The sequence below is a fragment of the Lutra lutra genome, chromosome 4 (genome assembly GCF_902655055.1).
Source record: "Lutra lutra chromosome 4, mLutLut1.2, whole genome shotgun sequence".
NCBI lineage: Eukaryota > Metazoa > Chordata > Mammalia > Carnivora > Mustelidae > Lutra > Lutra lutra.
In genome coordinates, this window is record NC_062281.1 from 149,306,574 (window position 1) to 149,324,063 (window position 17,490).

A 17,490-nucleotide genomic window follows, 5' to 3' on the forward strand; every position below is an offset into this window, starting at 1 on the left:
TTCCTGGAGTCTTGAAGAATTAATGCAAGTTTTCCCAAGTGAAGGACGAAATCATAAGTCTGCCACAAAGGAAAAACCTAAGCAAAGACTCAGAGGTGTGGGAGAATGTGGGTACGGCATCGCTAGAGCCACTGACCGAGAAGTTCCCCGTCTGGAAAAGCTTTCCACTTCTCTAAGCATTTTGTTATAGGAAAAGTAATGATGGATTCCTTGAACAAATTCCCAAAGCCTGGGTCTCCAATCCAAACACCTAGAGGGTAGTGCTGGGAAAGGAAATGAGCAGAGTAAGCTGGGTGGAGGGACACTTGCCCCTCCTAAAGGGGGCAGCCCCTGCTCGGCACCAGCCAATTCCTTCCACATGGGAATGTGGGCCCCCAACTGCCAAATCCTTTTGTTATTTCTTCTAAAGAAGCAGAAAATCTGGATTTTTACGTGAAGTTTCTTAGTTTTTAAACGTTGAAAACTAATTAAAAAAAAAAAAGTTGTTGGGGTGTGTGTGTGTGTGTGTGTGTGTGTGTGTGTGTGTTTTCCAAGCACAGGGTAGGTCAAACAAAACCCATCTGGGGTCCAGATTCAGCCTGTGGACTGCTAGGCGGCAGCCCTGATGTGTCACAAGAAATGAGTGCTATTTGAGAGCAGCCAGTAGGGCTGGTGGAGAGAACCCTGGAGCTGGAGGCCGGCAGGATTTGGTGAGAATCCTGGCGCCACACACATTTGCTGTGTAACTTTGCAGAAGCTATTTAAGCCCTCTGGGTCTTGTTTCCCTCATCTGTATAATGGGATAATAATACTGTGTTGGTGCTTTTAAGGAAAACAAGCCCAAGTAGGAAAAAAAAAAAAAAAATCCTATGCTGAATAATGAACTAGTATAAACCCGAAAGGTTAGCTAGGACTACGAGATCATTTTTTTTTCATGAAAAATTACCAAGAAGTAATAAAAGCATGAGCACTATGTTATAAGAGAAGCAAACTCTTCCAACCATAGATACTGCACCCCATTAGTAACGTTTTTTGTACACATAGCCAGTTTTTTTCTATACTGATAACTTTTTAAAGATTTTATTTATTTGAGAGAGGGAGCACGCATGCACGAGTAGGAGGGAGGGGCAGAAGCAGAGGAAGAACCAGACTTTCCCCTAAGCAGGGAGTCCAACTCTGGGTTCCCTCCCAGGACCCCTGGATCATGATCTGAGCTGAAGGCAGACACTTTACAGACTGAGCCACCCAGACATCCCTCTATACTGATAATTTCTTAAAACAAAAGTATTCATAAAACTGCATGTTCAGTTTTATAATTTTTCCTTTTAACATTATAATGTAAACTTTGTTGTCATCATCCAAATGTTTATTGCCTAACCAGTACTATCCAGAGTGATTTCTAAGTCATAAACCAGAGATCATGTCACACTTCTCATTAAAATCCACTGACCCTTTCCCTTCTATTAGAATAAAACCCAAATTCCTGCCCATGGCCTCAAGGCCACGCAGGAACTGGTCCCTACCCACTGCTCCAACCCACTTTCCACTACTCTGCCTTGCTCACAGCCTCAGCCCTGCTGACCTCCTCTGCTGATCTCACAGGTACTTTCCTCCCCTCATGAATGTGCTGCCCCTTCTTCCTAAAGTCATCATCATTCAGGTCAAACAAAACCTCCCAAGAAGAACACACCAGCCATGCCAAATCTGTTCATCTGTATTTTTCCTTCAAAGCATTTTCCAGAAAATAGAATCACTGTGTGTGAGTGTGTGTGTGTGTGTGTGTGTGTATTTGTCTCTTTGTCTATTTTCTGCTTCTCTATACTAGAATTTAAGTTCTCAGAAGTACCCAGGACCCTCATCTGTCTTGCTTACTTTGGAATCTCTAATGCCCAAGACAGTGCCTATCACATAGAAGACAATAAACAACATTACTTAAAGGGGGAAAAAAAATGAACCCACCACCCATTGTTCCTGGCCTCAGATCCTCCTGAAGTTATCACTTACAAATTTCTTCCCCGAACTAATTTATCCAAACCCTGCAAGGCAAGCACTTGAAGATGGTGGGAGGGAGAAATGGTGACAAGCCCAGATTCTAGATCTGAAATGCCAAGGTTCCAATCCCAGCCTTGTCATTTATTAGCTGTGTCACCTTGGGCAAGCCTCTTAACATCTCTGAGCCTGTTTTACCATCTGATACTTACTTCATAGGGTAGAAGTAAGGATTAGTTTAACAGATAAAATGCTCGGAAAAGTACTAGATAATTAGCACGATACATGCTTTAGCCACTGTCTTCATCTGTTCCCTCACTCTGATCCGATTGCTCAGGTAAGCTGTATCTTTCTTCTCCCCTCAGACTATAATCTCCTGAAGGCAAAGACCACTTCTGGGTCCCCGCAGTGGATTAGAGGCCCCCACAGGACAGGGATGGGCGTGGAGGTACGGTGCGGCTCCCCGTGTAGGTTGGCTCACCCAATAAGAGGCTATATGTCATTTAATGTTTCTGAGTTTCAGTTTTCGTACCACAAAAAGAGATCGCGTCGATCCCACAAGACAGGTGTGAAGATTCAATACAATAATCTTTGTGAAATAAAATAATGCTGAGGCTGGAGGCAATGGTGAATTTCAGGGGCAACAGTAGAAGGTATTAGGTGAATCCGCTTCCAAGTTCAAAGCCGGCTGCCTTGTGGTATAGGGATTACACATAGGATGTGGGTGATTCACATACATGAATGACTCTGAAAATACGTTTTGTACTATTGTACTGGATATTTTCTATGATTGCCTCTGACAACCTCATGATGGTTTTTAGAAGCTATCCTGACTATTAGTCAAACAGGAAAAATACCACTCGTTACAGCCAACTGCGTGAAGTAAGATATTCTAGTGTTTAAAATTCTCTCAGTTCGTCATAGGAATTACTGACATGCCCATCAGTAGAACACATTTTTTTTTAAAGATTTTATTTATTTATTTGACAGAGAGAGATCACAAGCAGGCAGAGAGGCAGGTAGAGAGAGAGGAGGAAGCAGGCTCCCTGCTGAGCAGAGAGCCCGATGCGGGGCTTGATCCCAGGACCCTGAAATCATGACCTGAGCCGAAGGCAGCGGCTTAACCCACTGAGCCACCCAGGCGCCCAGAACACATTTTTTTTAAGATTTTATTTATTTATTCGAAAGAGAGAGAGCAGTCACAAGCAGGCAGAGAGGCAGGCAGAGGCAGGGTGGGGTGGGGGAGAGCAGGCTCCCCGCCGAGCAGAGAGCCCGATGTAGGGCTCGATCTCAGGACTCCGAGATCATGACCCGCGCCGAAGGCAGAGGCTCAACCCACTGAGCCACCCAGGCGCCCACAATCATTTTTTAAACGCAACAGAAGTGAAGATGTAACTGCTATCTGAATATCTACTTTTGCATAAAGGGCTTTACAAATATCTGACTCAATTATAACATTTCCACAAGGCTGACACTGCTCTTCTCATTTTACAGCTAAACGCTGAGAAGTAGAGAGGTTGACTTAGTTTGTCTGAGGCCCCAGAATAGGTAAATGGCAGAGAGCGATTTAAATGCAAGTGAATCTGGCTTCAAATCCTGCACTTCACTTCTGTTACAGAACTGTGATTTATCCCCCCAATTTCCCCAATATCTTGTATCAGCTCTGCTGCAAAGGTCAGATGAATGTGGGTGGACAAGAATAGCCCTATACATGCAGTTTAAAGCCAGAGTCACTAACAGAGAAAGACCACAGTCCCCACCATAACTGCCATTAAAAACAAAATGGTATATTTCAAAGAAAGGAAATTAACATTGTTTATCTTCCACAAAGTTTGAAACAAAAAGAAATCAAAGATAAAATAATAGGTATTATTATATAGTCAAGAAGAAGGGAAGAATAAGGCCAGACAAGGAATAAAAATGAGCTGGGACAAGCCTCTTACTTCACGAAAAGGACTAGAACCAGGCTTTCCTGACCTCTAACGGAGTTGTTTTGTTTTTTTCCATAGTTCCTCACAAAGAGCACTCCACTCACACCTTCCACAGCTAACAGGAAGTTATCAAACTACCTCTCTGCGCATCCCGACTCCCTTCAAAGAATCTACATATACAGGAAAAGGCACATTAGAACCAGAGAATCATTTCTTCATTTCCCCAGTACACTATCAGGGGAACAGAGCAGAGAGGCATGAACTGGGGAGAGATGGGAGGGGCAGCCAGATCATCTAAACCCATCAACAAAATCCTCTGACATTCCAGCCCATTGGTTCTAGTTGGAAATGAACAATGAAAATCTCAAACTATGAAATGATTAGCTTTCTGCTCTGCTGACAATGGCAAAAAGAGGAAATGAGTTAAAAGTCAGATTGGAAGATCTCCACGCAGCCCCTATACACCAGTTAATTATCTTCCATTAACACTGAGCTGTCAGGATCTGCATCAGCCCTTAACTCTCTTGACCTTCCCCAGTCTGCACCTTGTTACCCTGCAATGTTTCATGTTTATAAAGATAGGAGACTCCAGCTGTTCCAGCCTGACAGAACTTAATTTACATTTGGCCTTCATTAAGATGAGAGTCAGAATCATTGAGACCAAATGGAAAAGCCAGACTGCTGGGGGTTATGAAAAATTCAAATGGCATTTTTCCTTTTATCTGACAATTCTTATTAAGGAGACATACATCAACCTGAAACACACAAACTTTAAATGTAAAGGACATGATTAAAATTCCAGATTGCAAAACCAGGACCCGCATGACTTTGCCCAAGAGCTGCGGTGGTCCTAGTCTATCACCTGGGTCTTCTGGGAAGGCTGAACTTCTGATTCTGCCTGACTCTCCCTGCCATCAGAATCCAGGCTAAGGACAAGGAGTCCACGAATGACAGCAGTACTAACGTGAGTGGTCAGCTCTGACTCTGCCATCTTGCTTGCTCCTCATAGCCAATCAGCCTCCATATCCTGCTGATAGTATTCCCTAAAAATTCTGGAACCTATCTCTTCTCCACCCCACAGTACCTACTTCAAGCCTCATGACTTCTCACCTGGGGGAATACAAAAATCCCCCTTACTGAGCCCCTCAAATTATTCAAAACTACTTACTGACTACCTACTATATACCAGGCATTTGATTAGAGATAGGGAAACAGCCATGAATCAAACAGATAGGCTCTCCAGCCCCCCATGGATTACAACAGTTGGAAGATCCATGCACCATGCGAATCATCGTTACAAAATGATACATCACTACAATTTGTTAAAGATACAGTGAAGTAATAAGAATGCAATAGAAAGAGATCTCTAATTTATTGGAGGGTCAGGCAAGGCTTTTCTGAAGACATAACAATAAAGCTGAAACTTGAACAATAAGTTAGGATCGGCATTGAGTAGAGGGAAGAATATTCAGGGTCAGAAGGCACAGCATCACATCACCAAGACCAAGGGGTCAGCAAACTTTTCTGTAACCGTCCACAGAGTCAGTATTTGCAGCCTTGTAGGCACACAGTCTATATCGCAACTACCCAGCTCTGTCATTGTGATGCAAAAGCAACCACAGACAACACATAAATGAATGAGTGTGGCTGTGTTTCAGGAAAACTTTGTGTCCCTGCAACTCTGAATTTCACATAATTTTCACAAGTCACAAACTATTATTCTCTTTTTGAATCCTTTTTCCGCCATTGGAAGTGAAACCCATTCTTTGCTCCCAAAACATCCAAAACAAGCAGCAGACCAGATATGGCCCCTGCGCTGGAGTCTGCCAGCCCCTAGTCAAGATGGAGGTGGCAAAGAGCAGAGCATGTCTGAGACACCCTAAGTCCCGGTGGAGAGACTGAGCAAGGCACACAGTAAGCAGAAAGGGGAAAGTGAAAATGACATCACATACCATCTTCTGCGCCGTGTTACAAATTTAGGAATTTATCCTATGAGCAAAGCAAAGCCAACAAATCACTATAATCAGGAAACTATGAAAACCAGTTCTTAACTCACACACCCACACATTTCCTCACCCCTAATCCAGTCTCTTCATCCCTGTCAAAGGTACTAAAGACATTTCTTTCCCCTTGCTTAAAAACCTTCTATCACCAAATAAGCCAGACTACTTACCTGGCCTCAGCTCCTACTACCTTCAGAGAAGCATTCAGGGCTCTCAGCCCAGGACCTACATACCTTACCAAAAATGAGCCATAGTCCTTCTCTAGCATTTCCTCCCTGTCTTCTCTAATAGGCAAAACCTCCACTCCTAACTTGAGACTCATCTTCAAGAACACCTCTCAGAAGCAAATTATGTTCTCCGGAAGCAAATTATGCTCTCTGGAAGCACTTTGCATATTCCTTTATCAAGGTGCTTAGAACATCTTCTAACACAGTTCTGGTTCCATGTCTCTTTCCTCCACCCAACACCCACCCCCACCCCCGCCTTTGCTTCCCCACCACTGCCCCAGAGGACACTGGGCCCCTTAAGGGTAAGCCTGAGTCCTCTTTGTGCTTGTGTCCCCAGTACCTGTGACACTGCTGGGTCCTAGCAGAACCTCTGTTAATATTTGGTGAATTAAAGAGTTAATAAGGAAGTAAACAAATGACAGCCCCATGAGCTTAGCAGAGTCACATTTCTGACTTTGATGTGCTGTTAAAGAACTCTTTGAAAGCTATCTTTCTGGTCCCCAGTCTCCCACTGCCCTATTCAAAAGAAGGTACAGTATCCTGATCCTCCACCAATGTATGCTCTTCAAGATATGAAGGGCAGAACATTTTTTCATGTGTCTGTTAGCCATTTTTATGTCTTCATTGGAGAAGTGTCTGTTCATGACTTCTGCCCATTTTTTGACATGATTATCTATTTTGTGTATGTTGAGTTTGAGAAGTTCTTTATAGCTCCTGGATATCAGCCCTTTCTCTGTAGTGTCATTTGTGAATATCTTCTCCCATTCCATGGGTTGCCTCTTTGTTTTGTTGACTGTTTCCTTTGCTGTGCAGAAGCTTTTGATTTTGATGAAGTCCCAAAAATTCATCTTCGCTTTTCTTTCCTTTGCCTTTGGAGACATATCTTGAAAGAAGTTGCTGTGGCTGATGTCGAAGAGGTTACTGCCTATGTTCTCCTCTATGATTCTAATGGATTCCTGCCTCATGTTGAGGTCTTTTATCCATTTTGAGTTTATATTTGTGTATGGTGTAAGAGAATGGTCGAGTTTCATTCTTCTACACATAGCTGTCCAATTTTCCCAGCACCATTTGTTGAAGACTTTTTTCCACTTATATTTTTTCCTGCTTTGTCAAAGATTATTTGACCATAGAGTTGACACATGAAAAAATGTTCATCATCATTAGCCATCAGGGAGATTCAAATCAAAACCACATTGAGATACCACCTTACACCAGTTAGAATGGCCAAAATTAGCAAGACGGTAAACAACATGTGTTGGAGAGGATGTGGAGAAAGGGGAACCCTCTTACACTGTTGGTGGGAATGCAAGTTGGTGCAGCCACTTTGGAAAACAGTGTGGAGATTCCTTAAGAAATTAAAAACAGAACTTCCCCAGGACCCTGCAATTGTACTACTGGGTATTTACCCCAGACATACAGATGTAGTGAAAAGAAGGGCCATCTGTACCCCAATGTTCATAGCACCAACAGCCACAGTTGCCAAACTGTGGAAAGAACCAAGATGCCCTTCAACGGACGAATGGATAAGGAAGATGTGATCCATATACACTATGGAGTATTATGCCTCCATCAGAAAAGATGAATACCCAACTTTTATAGCAACATGGATGGGACTGGAAGAGATTATGCTGAGTGAAATAAGTCAAGCAGAGAGAGTCAATTATCATATGGTTTCACTTATTTGTGGAGCATAAGAAATAACACGGAGGACATGGGGAGATGGAGAGGAGAAGGGAGTTGGGGGAAATTGGAGGGGGAAACGAACCATGAGAGACTCTGGACTCTGAAAAACAATCTGAGGGTTTTGGAGGGGCAGAGGGTGGGAGGTTGGGTAATCCTGGTGGTGGGTATTATGGAGGGCACATATTGCATGGAACACTGGGTGTGGTACATAAACAATGAATTCTGGAACAGGGAAAAGAAATTTAAAAAATAAATAAAAATTTAAAAAAAAAAAAAAAGATATAAAGGGCAGAGCTTCTAGAACTAGAAGTGGTTCTATAAGTCTGTGGGCCAGCCACATCAGCATCACCTCAGACCTTGTCAGAAATGCCAATTCTCAGTCCCTACCCCAGGACTACTAAATCAGAAATCTACAATTTAACAAGATTCCCCAGGTGATTCATTTACACCTTAAAGTCAGAAAAGGGTCATAAGCCATCTGGGTTTTAAGGAGAAAATGCTAAAACTGATATTAGCAGTATCTTTTATTTTGAATTTGCAATCATGATAAATCAAAGAAATTCTCAGCATGGATTCCTGTACCAGCTTACCAACAATAAATAAATAAATGAAAATAAATTTAAGAAATTTAAAAACAGATTAGAGGCTCAACCATCAGGTAGTTAAATACACGATGAGATAATGTTTCAGGCCTTTCTCAGAAAGCTCTGAAATGGAACTGATTAGCTAGATGGATGGATGGTCAGTCTCAGGAGGCCAGAGTCACTGACCACCATGCACTCTAGAACCTAATTGTTTTCTGTGTGCTTTCATTAGGGCAGTTTGATCTCAAGTGCACAGTACTGAGCCTCCAGAGAGGCTCGAACCAGATGTGTCATCAGACCTCCTGGGATATACAGCCCAAAGCAGGCCATGAAGCAGGTGCCCAATAAGGCCCTGATGATGTACCAGTGGCCACCTGCCTGACCCTCATCCCTTAATTCAGTACAGCTCTTTCTTACTTGAGGCCAAGAAGTGGGTGATGTGTCCATCCATCTATTTCCTTGCACCATGTTTAGGCTGGTTTAAAAACACCACTGCCCCTGTTCCTGGTCCTACCCTAAGTGACTTAGGCTTTTAAAGAGGGATTTCAGTGCAGCATGATGTGATGGGGTGAGCTGGGGTTTGGAGGCCAGCAGACATGGGTTTAAATTCTGGCTCTATCCTCTGTTTAGGAAAATCATACTGTTCTCTCTGGCAGCCTCAGTTTCCCATGCTGTCTGTCAGAGCTTGCTAAGGCTAAGCTCAGCTTGCTAAGGCTAAATCAATTAACGCCTACAGAATGCAAAGCAGAGGGTGGGGCCAGTGTGGAGTAGTTCTGTATTCTGATTGGTATTTCAGGATATATTGATATCAGGTTTTCAAACTGGTCCAGACCAGCTCTCTCACTTCAGAGATGGAAAAAATGAGGCCTGGGATGAGAACTGCTTTGCTCAAAGTCACACAAGGTGGTGCCAGTAGAGTCAGAAACCCCTGACTCCTAAAATGCTCTGTTTTCTTTTTTTTTTCTTTTTTTTTTTTTTTAAGATTTTCTTTATTTGACAGACAGAGATCACAAGTAGGCAGAGAGGCAGGCAGAGAGAGAGAGGGAAGCAGGCTCCCTGCTGAGCAGAGAGCCCGATGCGGGACTCGATCCCAGGACCCTGAGATCATGACCTGAGCCGAAGGCAGCGGCTTAACCCACTGAGCCACCCAGGCGCCCCATGTTTTCAAACTCTTAATAAATATAGAAGCTTTTTGGCAAATTAAAGCTTACACAATAGCTCAATATGCTAAATAAGAACCCATACCTCCCTTGATTACTGATGCCCTCTCTGCTTCCATCTCTTCTGCTCCCAGTGGCAATCCAGGGACACGTTCTCAACACCCTTACGCTCCCCCACCCCCAAATACATTTTGAGTAATCGAAAACTCAGCCCACCTGAAACCCCAGAGCCAGTAAATGAACCATGCCAGATTTTACTCATTAGATGGATCCTCTCCTCACCAGACCACCTAGGGATTTTCCAAGTCCCTGAGGTTCCCAGAGGACCTGAACTTTCTCGCACATCCATCCCTACCAGGCACCGTGGAGCTGACATCGCCGTTATCCACGCTTCATAACAGAACCGAACACCTATCTCTCAAGGACATGGAAACTCAAGTTAAGGTGACATGAGAAACCCCAACATGCCACCAAGGTCAGATTAATCCTCGGGGGATACAAGTACACAGAGAAAGAAGGTTCTGGTCAGAAGATGTGAACTTAAAGCCCAGCTCTGCCACCTTCTCTCTGGACTGGTCATCAGCCTCTCATAACTCCAGGAGAGTCCTAGATATTAAGAGAATGGATTTTGGAGTCGGCCAGTCTCAGATTCCAACCCTGGCTCTGCCACGTACTTACCATGTCATTTTGGGTGAGTTGGTTCATCTCTATGAGCTTTAGTTTTCTTGTCTACAGACAACCCACACCCCCTCAAAAGAAGAGAACAAACAACCCTTACTTTCGTAAGGTGGCTGCTAGGATTCAAAGAGATAATCTGTGTCAAACACTTATCACTGTGCCTGCCTACGGTTAGCATCTAAAAACAGGAATGATTTAACTGCAACCTAATCAATAAATTGGGATCAACCTTCCTCAGAGAGGTGCTGGTAAAAATCAAGCGTAACGGACTTTAGCACGGCACCTGGTACAGAGGGGTTCGCAGCTGCGATGAGCACGCTCGCTCCACTCTCGGCGCTCACCTCTTTGAGCCACAGAAGCTTCGGGGCCTGCATCTCCACGGACATGACGCCGCCAACACACTGCAGGACGCTGTGCTTGGTCTCATTGATCCTGCAGACCTGACTGACCGCCCGGTGGTCCAGCCACATGATGATGTTTCGGTGGGCATCCCCTAGCAGAAATGAGAGGAGGGGGGGACACACGCACAATCTTAGCCTTCTAATTCACTTCCTGAATCCCAAGGGCACCAATCCGCACAGCTACCATAATTCCACAGGTCAACCACAGCAAGGGAGAGGGCCACCACCAACACGAGCCAGTTCGCTCCACCCAGACCCTGGATTTCCCTTCCAGCCATGTGTCTGTCCTTTAAGTGTCACCCGGGGTTAAATGTCAACACTAAAACCCATTGAGATCTACCAATTAATTAGATTCTCATTCATTCTCTCCCAACTTCTTCCCCTCCTTTCCTAGCCCTTCTGTTCCAGAAAACTTTTCTGGGTCTATATTCAGGAAAAGATCCTATGAAGTATGCCTAAAACAATATGTTGGCTTTTTTTTTTTTTAAGATTTTTTTTTTTTAAGATTTTATTTATTTATTTGACAGAGATCACAAGTAGGCAGAGAGGCAAGCAGAGAGAGAGGAGGAAGCAGGCTCCCCACTAAGCAGAGAGCCCGATGCGGGGCTCAATTCCAGAACCCTGGGATCATGACCCAAGCCAAAGGCAGAGGCTTAACCCACTGAGCCACCCAGGAGCCCCCAATACACTGGCTTTTTAAGATCTGCTTGGACAGACACGTTAACAGAATAATATATCCATATAACACACCGACTACCTCCATAAAATGGCTTTTATCCGCTTATAGTTCCACTACTTCTAGTCACTTTGATTAAGATTAGTTAACGTAGGTGTTTTAATCCCCTCTCTCGGTTTGGTGGAGTAGGAAGCAACGGAATTTTTTTCAGTTTGGGGATCAGGCAGACCTCATGGGGAACGTGCACTATTTCAATTACAGGTGGAGATAGAGTGAAAGTGTCTTTAAGTTTTTCTTAGCCTAAGTGTCCTTACCTATAAGACAGGGATAACACCTAATAGCATATAAGGGTTAATCGAGATTTTTCTGTTCACCAAACAAGGCAATGCACATAAAAACAAGTACCTATCACATAGTAGGTTCTAAAGAAGATGAAGAAAGAAGACACAGAATTTAAAACCAGGTGGAAAAGCAGCATAGGCAGGCACCTCACACCCTTCCTCTACCATCCTGCAGCCCATATGGGAACGAACTGTCCTGTTCTCCCTTCCATGGCCTCGATTAATTCCTCACATACTAATGGGCAAGCCAATATTCTTTTTACAGTTCTCTGCTTCCTCAGATGGCAAAATGCAGAGAGCAGCAATGACTAAACTGGGAGATAATAAAGGGGAAAGATAAAAGGGCCCCAACAGTAATCGAACCAGGCATTTCACACATTATTTTGCAATTGGAGAACAGCCACAGCAATTATATGTCTTTGCTAATAACAAATATTTATAAAGCTGTGTGTGTGTGTGTGTGTGTCCCCCAAGCCCTGTGCCAAATGTTTTATATGCATCATCTCATTTAATCCTCAAAACAACTCTCTGATCTAGGTCGCTTTCCATGATGAATGGACTCTGAGATTTAAGATATGCCTCTTATCTCACAGCTTGGAAAAGCATACAGCATGCTTTGAAACAGATCTGTGCAGAGAACAGATAAATAAATTGGTACAACAAACTTAAACTCAAGCTACACAGATCAACATGAATAATGATACCAACTGGGATATTTTTAAACACCATATATACTGTTTGTTGTTGCGGGTATACACACGTGTTGGGAAAGCACGGAAACGACGTGTTTGCGAACACCCACTACAGCCGCATGGTCACCAGCCGGGCAGAGGGGGAGGGCAGGAGCTGAAGCTTCAAGTAATTCTTCCTTTAAAAAATGTCTGTGCGAAGAAGGCAAATTCTCACCGGTTTATCCTCAGTAGTGGGTACATAGGGGGCTGAGGATTTTATTTTCCTTACTTTGCCATGTCTCTGAAAAAAAGAATCTTTAAAACTGAAAGAAAAAAAAAAGCCAACCTAAGAAAATATGGAAGTCAGGTCATCAGCACCATGGTAAGACAAGGACTCAGTCTCTGCTTTGCCTGCCGGCAGGGGGGATGCACTGTTCAGACCTATAGAAGCTCCTCACAACAGTTATACTTTGAAAATAAGAGGAAGTACCTGAAACCTCCCAGAAACACATCTAAGATCTGTTTTGTTTTGTTTGTTAAAAATCTTTTTTAAGATTTTGTTTATTTGAGAGTGAGCGAGAGAGAGAGAGCACAAGTTGGGGGGGGGGGGGTGCCGTGGAAGAGGGAGAAGCAGGCTCTCCGCTGAGCAAGGAGCCTGATGTGGGACTTGATCCCAGGAACCTGGTATTGTGACCTGAGCCAAAGGCAGATGCTTAACCAACTGAGCCACCCAGGTACCCCTAAGATTTGTTTTTAAATAGCTGAGTGATTACACTGTATAGTATCACTGCTTTAAGTTTTGGTTCTCAACCCTCCTTGCACATTAGAAGCACCCAGGATAGTTTTAAAAACAAAATGATGTCCAGGTCTCATCCTAGAAACATCATGGAATCAGACTGTGGGTATGTGGGCACACACACACGTGCACACACACATACACATGCATGTGTGTGTGTTAAGCGGGACAATGTCGGGGCACCTGGGTGGCGCAGTTGGTTAGGTGTCTGACTCCTGGTTTCAGCTCAGGTCATGATCGCAGGGTCATGGGATCAAGTCCGACTGCGAGCTCCACATTCAGCGAAGAGTCTGCTGAAGATTCTCTCTCCCTCTCCCTCTGCCTCTCCCTTCTGCATGCTCTCACACGCGCTCGCTCTCTCTCAAATAAATAACTCTTTTAAAAAATGGGGGGACAATGTCAATATTGCTTCTTAAATATCATAAATGCAACTGCAGCTGCTTCAAGACTTCTGTCTCCTGTTGCTGAACTTTCAACTGGAATGCCTTTCAACTGACAGCTCCTACTGCCTCGACAGGAAGACGCTCCCAAGACAAACACAGAACCACACAATGCAGTTGTGAGAATCAAGTAGCTTATTACATATATAGGAAGATTATTGATTCATGATTCACACTGTGGACAAAAACAGGAAGTTAATCATTTTTCAGCTCTTACAGGAAAATCACAAAGAAAGAACTCCACTGAAAGCTCGTTTAAGCACTCACTGAGCACTTGTTATGTGCCAGGCACAGTGCTGGGTGCTGGGATGCTGCCAAGAATATGCCACAGTCCTCCCTGCATGGAGCTTGTGGCTGCATGGGCAAAGCCAGTCTGTCAGGCATGTCGACAGTCAGAACAGAAGTGGGATATGGAGCACCGTGGAGACGGTGCACAGCTGAGCCCCAGGCTGCACAGAGAGCTTCCAAAAGGCACAGAAGCTTTCCATTTGGTTCTGAAAATGACGGGCCACTGGTTAGCCAATGGTGAAGAGAGGGTAAGGAAGCAGACTCTAACACAAGAGAGTAAGCATGTGAAACAAAGCACCGGCCTCAGAAAGTGTCATGGTTTCAAAGAATTAGAAGCAAGGGCTAGAGCGGAATTTGGGTTATACAATCCGTGGACCCATGGGCAAGACTTTTCATCCATGTAGCCACTCTGTTAACATTCTGCCTATCTCACAGGAGGTGTGCCAAGCATGCTTGTGGGAAAGTACTATGAATTAGCAAAAACATCTCAGTATTAGGTTTCCACTGCAGAGAAGCCTAAGTGGCAAGTCCCTTCCCGGCCCTGAATTACCACCCTTGCTGCTTCTGGCTCCCAAGAGCTCCTGCGGCTGGGATGACCCAAACAGAGTTGTGCTGGGAGTTAGGGGGTTGCAGAGCAGGGAGCAGGCAGCCCTGATACCACAGTCCGACCTGGGGGCTGTCTGATCTTCAAAGGAAGGAAGATCAAACAAGAAAAGGCTAAAAGGAGAATATTTTATGATGCAGTAATGATTACTGTTCTTAAACAATTGTACTTAATTTACTTGGGGTTTTTTCCCTTTTCTTTTTCCTTTATTTGTTTTTGTTTTTTATTTTTTGTTTTTGTTACCATCTTTATATTTTTGCCTGTGTTGGGGGTTTTCCTTTAATGGTGATGGTTAATTTCCTGACCCCACTGCCTGCTCCTCACAATTACTCCAGTTAACCGAGAGATGTTCACTACCACACAGGTGTAAGAAGCCTTGAAACAGCCTTTGAGTCACCTTTAAAACTCAAATTTCATTTTCTAGCCCAAGATAATCCATTTCAGATAAAATCTAACAGGTTCTAATAGAACCTGTTGAAAGGCAAGAAGCTAGTAAGGGGCATCTGACGCTGGATGCATTTGATGAATGGGTACACTTTAACCTTTTTGGTGGAATAAAATTATTTCAACACTTATAATTAGGGTTGCAACCTAACTACCCTGTTAATAGAAAGCCTGTTAACAGGAGGCAATTCCACCTGCAACGAGAAAAAGATGGCACCCAGAGAGGGTGCATATGTAAGCAGGCTTAACAAGGAAGACTTCTCTTTTTTTTTTTTTTTAAAGATTTTATTTATTTATTTGACAGAGAGAGATCACAAGTAGAGAGGCAGGCAGAGAGAGAGAAGCAGGCTCCCCGCCGAGCAGAGAGAACCCGATGCGGGGCTCGATCCCAGGACCCTGAGACCACGACCTGAGCCGAAGGCAGAGGCTTCAACCCACTGAGCCACCCAGGTGCCCCAAGGAAGACTTCTCTTCCACTTGAAGTGTTCTTGCTCCTGGTATCTTAGCTACCCATTTAGCAGCAGCCAGTGATTCTCCACATACCAGAACGATGGAAGAAACTCTGACAATGCTGATGATGCCCTGCTCTCTCCACAAGCCAAGTGAATACAAATCTTGGGGGTAAGGCTCATGATTTGGGGATTTTAAAAGATCTCGGGTTGATTCTAATATAAAGCCAGAAACAAAACCATGCATTTTAGCAGATCAGAGATTAGCATCCTTGGAACGTAGGGCTGATAACGTCGAAAGTGTCACCCTAAATGAGAATTCATCCAGCAACATCCCTAAGAGACCATTGCCTGGTCGCTACTGAAAGGAAGTCAATCGAGGAAACGCTGACAGCCTCCCAAGGGGCCAGCTTCGTGGCTGGCCGTAATCTCGTAACTGCAGAGTGTGTGTTGCTGCTGTGAGCTGAGGTCTACTAGTCCAGGCCCATTTCTTTGGACTGTGCTTTCTGAAGTGGCCCAGACTGGAGCTGTTCTGCCCTCCTGGGCCAGAACAATGCCAAGGGAGCCAGCTATCAGCCAATAAGAACAGGAAACATTCATGTCTGTCTTTGACGCCCCAACACTTAATGAGACAGGGTATGGCACACAGGAGGTACTAATAAATATGGCCAAAAGGGGGAAAAGTGTGTGTGTGTAGAAAGATGGGCATCATGAACACTGTATTCTAACCATTCATCCACTTGTGTACTTTTACCAGCACATGTAATTTACATAAATCACTATTCTATGAATTAGGTCCATAAGTGAGTGGGACACATTTTTTTTTTAGGAATTCAGGACCGGATGGAAGAAATGTTTCTGAGCATTCAAGTGTCAGGTTCTCAATCAATCCTCAGAGCAAAGCTATGGTTCGTTATTCCAATTCTTTCAGAAAATGCAGAGGGAAAGTGACTCGCTCAAGGTGTCATAGCTCAGCATCAATAGAGCTGAGATCTGGGACCTTCCTGACTCCAGTTCCAAGGTGTCCCAGCGTACCATGGTATCCACAGCTGGACTCTCAAACACAGGTTTGGCCTAAAACACATTTGCAATGGCTATCTCGGCAACAACTCGCTAGGGATGCCTAGAGCCACACTCAGATGGAACATGCAATTTCCAGTGTGCCGTGGTCTCCACCACTCCCAGATGTCTTCTGCTCATGAAAAGGTTAAAAACTGATTGAAATTTATCTCCACACATGTGCTATTGTTTTTGTTTGTTTGTTTGTTTTTCCAAACCTGGTCTACTTTACTCATTTTTGTTACCTACCCGACTACTATGGGCTTTTGAGTTTGCAACCTCAATGCCAGTGCTATTTGCTAAAATTTCCCAAGAGGGAAAGATCTTGACCCATGAGAAATTTCTGATGGCAAACCCAAGTGGCATATACATTTGAAACAGCTCATTACTGTACTCACAAGTCTCTATTAGGACAATATCATTAAATGGGAATGTCCTTTGGTTTGGCTACTGAAAGAGAAAGGCGAATCTGTTTCCAGCTTCTGTGTGATGCATGGTCCTGTCTGTCTTATTCTATTTCCTTTAAATGGACTTGGCTCACCTGTTCAAATAAAGATGCTACAGGACCATCATACACAAAGCAACTATAGGCACTGACACTACCTTCCCAGGAAACACCCAGACCACTTGCCCATTTCAAGGCTGCTCACTCTGAGCTAATGATCCCATGTCCTTCCTTCATTCTCCACTATGGCTTCTGCACATTAGAGAGCCAAGTCTCTCCCTAATCCAGCCCCCATGTCACCATTCGCACCAACTGTTCTCCAAGCATGTAACCTCCAGGACATGATTCTGGCCTCTGTGCTCCATCACTGTATCTCATCCTTGGCAATAAGAGACACCTGACCTTGTGCTCCACCTGGGGCCCAGCCAGTTTCCCACCACCAGGGAAAGAGAGTGGAATGGTCCTACCTTCATGGTTTACTGGTAAAGGACGAAACTGCTTATCCAAAACCACCAGAGAACACGTGGCATCAAACCCAAGCCCTCGGATTTGGTTTACATCAATCCCTTGTACAACTTGCTGTTTTAAAAACAAACAAACAAAAACATAAATTACAAGACAGACTTTTAAAAGACTTAAACC

The 17,490-nt window shown here is 44.0% G+C and overlaps 1 protein-coding gene across 10 annotated transcripts in view; it reads right to left on the minus strand.

Moving 5' to 3' along the window:
• Nucleotides 1-17,490, minus strand: part of FGGY (FGGY carbohydrate kinase domain containing) — a 414,785-nt gene that overhangs the window by 361,744 nt on the left and 35,551 nt on the right. For 9 of the 10 annotated variants that reach the window (XM_047726124.1, XM_047726127.1, XM_047726119.1 and 6 more), the window contains 2 exons: nucleotides 17,316-17,427; nucleotides 10,576-10,727 (listed from right to left, as the gene is read on the minus strand). The exons of the other annotated variant lie outside the window; for it this stretch is intronic. In XM_047726124.1, coding sequence (XP_047582080.1) covers nucleotides 10,576-10,727; nucleotides 17,316-17,427 — 264 coding nt within the window. The remainder of the gene's footprint in view (nucleotides 1-10,575; nucleotides 10,728-17,315; nucleotides 17,428-17,490) is intronic. 10 annotated transcript variants of the gene reach the window in all.